Below are 9,964 nucleotides of genomic sequence, written 5' to 3' on the forward strand. Positions count from 1 at the left end.
TTGACCACAGTTTACCACAATGTAACAGCTCCCCTCCCACTTCCTCCCCATAGTTACCTCTTCCCAGTGTCCATCCCTCCATACACTCCTGTCCCCTGAGCTGTCTCCCTGTGCATAAGCAGCCCTTCTTTCTCCCATGATTGTTATCTCCAAGGAGTGTATCTAGTTGAGGTAAATGACTGAACTCATTCTTGCAGCTTCCAGCCAAATAATAGACAGGTATAAAGGGTGAGCATTTACATCAGGTAGATACACTCCTTAGAGCACTCAATCATGGGAGAACAGAAAGACAGTGTTTGCACAGGGAGATAGCTCAGGGGGCAGGAGAGTATGGAGGGATGGACACTGGGAAGAGGTAACTACAGGGAGGAAGTGGGAAGAGAGTTGTTACATTGTGGGGAATTGCAGTCAATGTCATGAAATAAAATGTGTATGAACTGCTGCATTGAAAATGAATTTGCTCTATATACTTTCACCCAAATAACAATTTAAAATTTTTTAAAAAAGAGTAAGTTTTTGGTCATGCAAAATTCTATCATGAGATCTTCAGTATCATTTCTATCACCAAGGCCATATTTTGTAACTACCAATACTTCTTTTTTGTGTGCAACTTTCACATTCCAATCACCAATAATTATCAATGCATCTTGATTGCTTGTTTGATCAATTTCAGACTGCAGAAGTTGGTAAATATCTTCAATTTCTTAATCTTTGGCTTTATTAGTTGGAGTGTAACTTTGAATAATAGTCATAGTAACTGATTTCTTTGTACATGTATAGGTATTATCTTATCACTGACAGCATTGTACTTCAGGATAGATCTTGAAATATTCTTTTTGACAAAGAATGTGATACCATTCTTCTTCAATTTGTCATTCCCAGCATGGTAAACCATATGATTGTTGATTCAAAATTGCCAATACCAGTCCATTTCAGCTCACTAATGCCTAGGATATTGACCTTTATTCCATTTCCATTTTGACAAGTTCTAATTTTCCTAGATTCCTACTTCATACATTCCACATTCTGCTTTTCAATGGATGCTTGTAGTTGTTTCTTCTCATTTGAGTCATGCCACATAAGTAAATGAAGGTCCTGAAAGCTTTACTCCATCCATGTCATTAAGGTCAACTCTCCTTTGAGGAGGCAGCTCTTCCCCAGTCATATTTTGAGTGCCTTCCAACTTGAAAGGCTAGTCTTCTGGCACTACGTCAGAGTGTCCCACTGCTGTTCATCGGGTTTTCACTGGCCAGTCTATACAGAAGTAGGTCACCAGGTCCTTCTTCCTAGTCTGCCTTAGTCTGGAATCTCTGCTGAAACCTGTCCACCATAGATGACCCTGCTATTATTTGAAATACTGGTAGCAAAGCTTCCATCATCACAGCAATACACAAGCCATCACAGGAGACAAGTGGTTGGCATGAGCTTTACAAAGATGTATTTCACATAACCTGTCTGTATAAAATTGACAGTCTTGTTAAGGTGGCAAGGAGAAAAAACATAAAGATTTCACATTGTAACACCACAGACACCTACTTACCCTGGCTTATGAAATTCCAGGCTCATTAAAACATCTGTTCCAGTAAATCCTTATAAATCCTTGCAACAACCTAACCCAGTTACCACTGAGTTGATCCCAACTCATGGCAATCTCACATGTGTCAGAGCAGAATCATGCCCCATAGGGTTTCCAAAAGTTGATTTTTCAGAAGTAGGTCACCAGGCCTTTCTTCTCTGGATGGACTTAAACCACTGAGCTCTCAGTTAGTACTGAGGACATTGACCGTTGCATCACCCAGGAACAATAACCTTATGCCCCTTTATGCCCCTACTGAGTCATTCCCAGCTGGTTTCTGTTTCTTGCCATCATAATCTGGAACTGACGCATATGCTGCTGGTGCTTCTTGTAGGACACGTGTCATTCCTTTTGGCTCACACCTTTGAACATGCTCTATCTCTAAACCTGTGCCTCCTCAGGGCAGAGGTCAATCACTCATTCACTCATCTGCTCAATCCTAAGAGACTGCCATGTTGCAGGTCCTATTCTAGGTGCTTGAGACACACACATCAGTGAACAAAACAGGTGACAATCCCTACTCTCCTGGAACTCATGTGCTAACAGGTGAGAGGCAGCCAATAAAGAATAAACCTAATGAGTAAGTAAAGCATATGATCAATGTTACATAATGTAAAAGGGAAAGTCAAGCAGGATGAGGGGCAGACTTGAACAAAACAGGTAGAATTTTAAATACCAGGGCCCACGTAGCCTCATGGAGGTAAGACTCTAGCCAATGCTTAAAGCAGGTGAGGGAGCTAGCCACATGAACAGCTGGAGGAAAGACTTCCAGACAGAGAGAACAGCTGTGGCAAAGTCCTGAGTCAGGAGGGTGGCACGTTCCAGAAGGCAGGAGGCCACTGTAGCTGAGCTCAGTGAGAAGAAGCATAGCAATAAAAGAGGCCAGAGTAAAGTGCGGCAGGGATAGGCTGTTGAAATCTTATTCTGAGTGAACTTGAAGTTATTTCAGAGTTTTGAACAGACAAGGGACACGGCTGAATTTTTAAAGGACTATTCTAATGTTAAAGTCGCTCTGGTGGTGCAGTGGTTAAGCACTAGGCTGCTGATCAAACTGTCCCCAGTTCAAACCCTCCAGCCACTCCATGGAAGAAAAGGCCATAAAGATAGTTGTTGTTGCTGTTAGGTGCCATCAAATCGGCTCTGACTCACAGTGACCTTATGTCCAACAGAACGAAACCCTGCCTGGTCCCGCACCAGCCTCACAACCCTTGCTATGCTCAAGCCCATCGCTGCAGCCACTGTGTCAGTCCATCTCATTGAGGGCCTTCTCCTTTCTCACTGACCCTCTCCTTTAGCAAGCATGATATCCTTCTCCAGGGAATGGTCCTTTCTGACAACATGGTCAAAGTACAAGGGGTGAAGTCTGGCCATACTGGCCTCTAAAGAGCATTCCTACTGTACTTCCTCCAAGACAGATTTGTTCATTCTTTTGACTCTCTTTTCAGAATAGTGATTTCCGTATTCTTTGCCAAAACCACAATTCAAATGCATCAATTACTCTTCAGTCCTCCTTATTCATTGTCCAGCTCTCACATGCATCTGAGGCAACTGAAAATGCCATGGCTTGGGATAGGTGCACCTTAGTCCTCTAAGTGGCATCTTTAAAGATGTCTTTTGCAGATTTGCCCAGTCCAATATGTCGTCTGATTTCTTGGGTGTTGATTACATAAAGATTACAGCCTAGAAAACTCTATGAGGCAGTGCTACTCTGTCCTATAGGTGGCTCTGAGTCTGAAGTACTCAATAGCACACAACAATGACGACAACAATGACGATGATGACAACAACGTCCTAGAGTTGCTGAAATGACAGTTGTTTGGAGGCTCATTCTTCTATTCTCTGTGCTTTTGAGTATGTTTGAATTTTTCCCTCATAAACAGTAAAAATAAAAGACTAACTCTATTCACTGGGTTTGCTGCAGAGCAACAAAGGCAGAAGCACAGAGACTTGTCAGGGGCTACTGCAGTCATTCTGGTGAGTGTTGGATGGTGGCTGGACATGGTAGATGGTGAGAGTCTCTGGATTCTCTGATGAGGGTGTGAGAGAAAGGATGGAATCAAAGATGACTCTGCAATTTTTGGCTCAAATACAGAAAACATGGGAGCTACCACCAGTCGATGGAGCCATGGTGTGGCACTTGCCTACAAACTGAAAGGTCAGTGTTTCGAATCCACCCAGCCACTCCTAGGGAGGAAGACCTGATGAGCTGCTCCATGGAGAATGCAGACTGAAAAACCCTCTGGGGCAGTTCCACTTTGTTACGTGGGGTCGCTATGGGTCAGAATTGATTCAGCGGCATACAGAGAGGACCATCAGTTGAGATGGGAAGATTATGGTGGATCACATTTAGGGGGTACGTTTAGGAGTTCCGTTTGGGACATGCTGAGTTTGAAATAGCTACTAGACATCCAAGTGGACATACTGAGGAGCCTGCTGAACATAGAGGTGTGGAGTTCAGAAGAGGGCCTGGACTAGACATAATTTTGCCTACGAACTGAAAGGTCATGGAGCCACCATGATAGTTAAGGCCATGAGACTAAGGCCTAGAGTACTGTGGCCAAAGCTCTATCAATCAGATGTACTGTGTCAGACTCTGAGTTGGGAGCAAAGTGGCTTGAAGCACCAAGTGCTACATGGGATCCATTATAGCCATGGTGGTGCCCAAGATACCAGCTCTCAGCATAGGAGTAGCAGAGGTTCAAGCAGAGGCATCCAGGTGCAAGCATCACAGCTACTCTCTGAGGCATCTGTGCCCAGAGAAGCTGCAGTGGCATCTCCCCTGCAACAGTCCTAAGTGGGCCTTTGAAGGAGCTTTCAAGTCTTGCTTCTCCGGATCTCCCAGGAAGACTGTGCGAGCAACTTAGAACCCTTGAATGCATCTGTTTTCTGCAAACTACCTGAGCTGGTGTGTGATGCCAGCAGATGCACCCTTTACTTTGGAACCTGAATCCTGCATTCAGCCCAGGCTCAGGAGCTTCACTCTGTCTAGAAGCAAGATGGGCTCTTGTACACACTTTGTTTCATTTAAACCTCACAACAAACCTGAAAGGTGGTTTCTATTAGTTTTAGTTTGGTAGATGAGGAAACTGTCAAATTGAGATCATCCGACTCCAATTCCAGTGCTCTTGTTGTAGTCAGTGAGCTCTCACTTGTGGTGACCTTAAGTATGACAGAATGAAACGTTACCTGGTCCTGGGCCATCTTTATAATCATTGGCACTTTTGAACGTGTTATTGCAGCCATTGTGTCAATCCAATTCATTGAGGAGTTCTCTGAGTTTTGTTGACCCTCTATATTACCAAACATATTGTCCTTTTCTAGTGATTGATCTTTCCTGATGACATGTCCAAAGTATGTAAGACAAAGTTCAGCCATCCTTGCTAGCACTGTCAAAAGGGTCAGTGGCCACAGGATTGTAGGGAGAAATACACAGGGCATTTTTAGGAAAGGCAATCAAAATTTGCCTGAAATGAAAGTTCACCATGAGGAGCAGTAGGTGATATGTTCAGAAAGATTATGAAGAACCTGGAATGCCAGGCTAGAAGTTAGGACTTGGAAGTAGGGAGCCACTGAAGGTTTTTGAGCCGCAGAGGAATGTAGGTAGATTTGATATTTAGGTCCAAAACACTATTCTTTACCTCCTTTGAGAGGACTCCAAAAATGCATGCCAAATACAACAGGTCTGAACAGCAAACAAAATGTGAGGGAAAACATGTGAAACTGTTCACTACTGACCACTAAGCTGTGTTAGATTGAGTTCTCTAGAGAAACACACACACACAAAAAAAAAAAAAAAAAAAAAAAAAAAAAACAGCAAGGTATATATATATATATTTAGAGAGAGAGAGAGAGAGAGAGAGATTTATCTTAGGCAAATGGCTCACAAGCGTATAGAAGCCGACAAGCCCAAGCTGAAAAGTCCGTCTCTGTAGGAGGTGGGGCTTGCAGCCGCCTTTGTTTCCACAAGCACAGCGGAGCTGAGAGATTCAAGCTGGCATGCAGTATATTGGTTGTTGTTTCCAATAAAAGATGAATCCGAGATCTCCAGCGGAGCGGTGAGCCACTCACTCAAGGAAGTCTGTAGTTCGGAATGCCGTTCTTCCAGATTGTCCTTGGAATATCATTGCAAGCAGGCCCCTAGGGAAACTCCCCTTGGGCAGACTGGCCACTCAGAACTCAGTCATCTGATCCCATCATGGGAACAACCACACAGAACTGGGGTCCAGCCAAGTTGACACACAGCTCCAACCATCACATAAGCTTACTTTCCTTATGATTACTCCATTCCTGCCAGGGACTGGAAGTTTGAAAGAGGCTTTGATTCTATAGGAAGGTGCTGTGGGGTTGAGAGAGAGACATGCCAGCCACACCTAGAAGGAGAATTTTTGATGTGGTGAAAAAATGTGAAATTGTTCCCTACAGGTTAGTAAGTAAGCACAAGCAAGCCCATGCTTAGCATGCTTATTGGGTAATCCAACTCGTAGTGACTCCATGTGTGTCAGAGTAGAACCGTGTGCCCTAGGGTTTTCAATGGCTGAATTTTTCAAAGGAGATGACTAGGCCTTTCCTCCAACATGCCTCTGGGTAGGCTTGAACCTCCAACCATTCAGTTAGCAGCAGAGTTTGTTAACCATTTGCACCGCCTGAGACCTACACACACTAAGAACCAGTTACCCTAGGAAAGTAAGGAGATGTGGGTTAAGACAATTACTTACGAATTTAAGGCACAGTCAGGATGAGTGCTGTGGTCCACACACTTTAGGAGCTTCACTGGACTATAGGAGGAAAAGAGATAATATTTAAGGGATTGTTGAAATAACTTTCATTCATCAAATATTTATGGGGTCCCTGTAGGTCCTGGGGATACAGGCACCTTGAAGAACACATAAAATGTTGACTTCAAAAATATTCCTGTGGTTGTTGTTAAGTCAGTTCCACCCCATAGCAACCTGTGTACCGCAGAGCGAAACACCGCCCGACCCTGCGCCATCCTCGCAATTGTTGCTCTGCTCAAGGCCATCGCTGCAGCCCCTGTGTCAATCCATCTCACTGAGGGTCTTTGTCTTCTATGCTGACCTTACCAAGTATGATGTCCTTCTCCAGGGACTGGTCTCTCCTGATAATATGTCCAAAGTACATAAGATGAAGTCTTGCCATTCTCCCATCCAAGAAGCATTCTGGCTGTACTACTTCCAAGACAGATTTGTTCCTTTTTCTGTCAGTCCATGATATATTCAATATTCTTCACCAACACCATAATTCAAAGGCATCAATTCTTCTTTGGTCTGCATTATCCATTGTCCAGCTTTTGTATGCATGTAAGGCAATTGAAAATACCATGGCTTGGGTCAGGTGTACCTCAGTCTTCATAAACTAAAACCAAACCAAACTCACTGCCGTTGAGTCAATTCCACCTCATAGCAACCCCTCCTTGGGTTTCCAAGGCAGTATCTCTACAGAAGTAGATTACCCAGTCTTCCTTCAGAGGAGAGGCTGGTGGGTTTGAACCTCCAGCCTTCTGGTTAGCAGTCAAATGCCTTAGGCACTACACCACCAGAGCTCCCTTATTCTTCCTTGTGACATCTTTTCTTTTTAACACTTTAAAGAGATCTTTTGCATTTTACATAGATTATCTCATTTAATCCTCACAAAAAACAAATGGAGTGAGTATTATTATCATCTCCAGTTAACAGCTCAGAGAGTTGACCAAAGTAACTTGCCCAAGATCTCACAAAAGCGAGTTGTGGGACTCTGGTTGTGTATTGCCTAAGGCATTTGACTGCTAACCAGAAGGTAGGTGGTTCAAACCCACCAGCCACTCTTTGGAAGGAAGATTGGGTGATCTACTCTGTCATGATACCACCTCAGAAACCCAAGGAGGGGTTGCTATGAATCGGACCCAACTCGCTGGCAGGGACTTGGTTTGGTTTTTGGTCAGGCTGACCCCAGGGGTTGATCTGGAGCTGCCTCTCTCTGTGTGCACAGCATTGTTTGGGAAAACTTCTTGGTAAGTGCTTTGGGCAGAAGGTTGCACTTGTAACACTAGAGTGATGGGCAGTGTCCAGGCGCCAGCCAAGAAAGCTAAAGGACTCTGCATGATCACAGGAGAAGATGTGAAATTCCATGGCAATCCAGGAAAGAAGCGAGAGCAACAGGGAACAGAGGATCCGGGCAGTGGAGACACAGGGCATCAGGTAGGGGACAGGCCAAGCGAGAAGCTCTTGCACCAGGGGGATTGGAGGGCACTTCCGAAGAACAGCAGTTATGTGGTTTGTTCGCCAGCATGCTGTGAAACTTATCCTTGGACCCACCTACTTTTCTGTAGAATCTACTCTACACATATGTTTGTTTGTTTTTAATGAGAGTAGTTTCTCATTATTGTTGTATGCCAGAGAAAGGCATTGAGTATCACTGACGCTGGTTCAATACGATGCTAACCAGAAACCAACCAGGAGGCAAAGGAGGTTATGGAAAGAAACCAATTGCTGTTGAATTGACTCCGACTCATGGCAACCCAAGTGTTTCAGGGCAGACTGTGTTCTGTATGAGATTCAGGGCTGTGACTTTCAGGAGCATATCACCAGGCCTTTCTGCTGAGCCACCACTGGGTGGGTTCAAACCACCAACCTTCCCAAAATTCATGAGTCTTGGGCAGAGCTTTAGAGCCACAGGATGAAAGAGACTGGTTCTTAATTTTGAGGAGCAAGAGGTTCTTACCTACATCTGCACTGGAGTTTGATTTGTTAACCTTTGTCATTTTCTCATGTTCGATTTTGTAATCTCCTCTCCCCTCCCAGGAACAATGCAAAGGAACAAAACCTTGGCTACATTAAGTGATCTTTGTCACTTTCCCATGTTTATCATTTTTGCTGTCTCTTTTCTTCTTCCTAGAAGCAATCTTAAAATCTCGCTTTGACACCAAGAAAGCCTATGAGCAGTAAAGAAATTGAGAGTGGGGAGTCAGGCTTGGAAGAGCAGAGCCCTGGTGGCCTGTGGCTGTTGGTGAGTGCCCTCCAGTTGAGTTTTGACTCCCAGTGGCCCCACTGACAGAGTAGAACTGCCCCCAGAAGGTTTTATAGCCAGTGATCTTTATAGGAGCAGATGACCGAGTCTTGCTCCCATAGAGTGGCTGAGGGGTTCGAACTGCCAACTTTTCAGTTAGCAGCCAAGTGCTTAACTGTTGCACACTGGGGCTCCTAAGAGGAGTAAAAGCAGGCTGAGACCCTAAGGATAGCTGTGAGGGGGAAGGAGACCTTGGACGTGGCCCCATGTCTTAAAAATAGATGGCCTCCTCAGGGGAGTTCCTTAACTAAATAAAGCAAAGTCATCAGAAATTGGCATCCTTAGCCACAATGTTCTACACCATTGAGCTGTTTTAGAATAAAAATTACTTAAAAAAAAAAAAAATTACTAAAATCTGGTGCTTTTCATTGCCAAAAGGTGGAAACAACCTAAATGTCCACTAACAGATGAATGGATAAACAAAACGTGGTACATACACTCAGGGCAGGCTTACTCCGCCATAAAGAGACACACACTCCTGATGCATGCCACAGCATGGACGAACCCTGAAAACGTTATGCTGAGCTAACTTAGCCAGTCACAAAAGCACACATATCGTATGATCTCACTCAAATGAACTACTCAGAATAGGCAAATGGATAGAGGTCAAAGGTCATTCGGGGTTACTGGGGTGAAAGGGAGGCAGGGAGGGCAGTCATTATCTAGTCATTCTGTCTATGGTGGTGGGAAATTTGTCAGTGGTTGCTAGCGATGGTTGCACAACATGACTAATGTAATTGATGTCACTAAATTGCACAGGAAGAAAACATTAAACCGGCAAACTTGGGTTATATCTTTTTTTAAAATTTTTTTTAGGGTCACTGTGAGTCAAAATCCACTTGATGGCAGTGGGTTTGGTTTTATTACCAGTCATGATTGTATGTTTTGAAATAGAAGGAGTATCTATATTTGCTTTAAACCTGTCTATGACTCTTAGAGCTCAGAGTTCCTGTCTCTTTCCTCAGCTTTACAAGCAGCATGTTTCAATAACAACATGAGGAAGACTTGCATTTCACTTTGCATAAAATTTCAGAATGATATCATGCCACTGTGTTAATAACAAATCAATTACAATTTCAAAAAAATAATTGAATATTTATGTTGAATCTGTATTGAATAAAGACTTTTGGCTATTATAAATATAAGGAAGATGCGTTGTTGTTGTTGTTGTTGTTGTTGTTAAGTGCCGTCGAGTCGTTTCTGACTCATAGCGACCCCACGCACAGCAGAACGAAACACTGCCCGATCCCGTGCCAGCCCCATAATCCCTGCTATACTTGAGCCCATCATTGCAGCCACCGTGTCAGTCCATCTCATTGAAGGCCT

General features: G+C 43.9%; 1 protein-coding gene across 1 annotated transcript in view; it reads right to left on the reverse strand.

Moving 5' to 3' along the window:
* Positions 1-9,964, reverse strand: part of BST1 (bone marrow stromal cell antigen 1) — a 46,842-nt gene that overhangs the window by 3,336 nt on the left and 33,542 nt on the right. Inside the window, exon 4 of the mRNA XM_007950084.1 lies at positions 6,292-6,351. Coding sequence (XP_007948275.1) covers positions 6,292-6,351 — 60 coding nt within the window. The remainder of the gene's footprint in view (positions 1-6,291; positions 6,352-9,964) is intronic.

The sequence above is a fragment of the Orycteropus afer genome, unplaced genomic scaffold (assembly GCF_000298275.1).
Source record: "Orycteropus afer afer isolate SDZICR_OR568_19922 unplaced genomic scaffold, OryAfe1.0 scaffold00262, whole genome shotgun sequence".
Classification (NCBI taxonomy): domain Eukaryota; kingdom Metazoa; phylum Chordata; class Mammalia; order Tubulidentata; family Orycteropodidae; genus Orycteropus; species Orycteropus afer.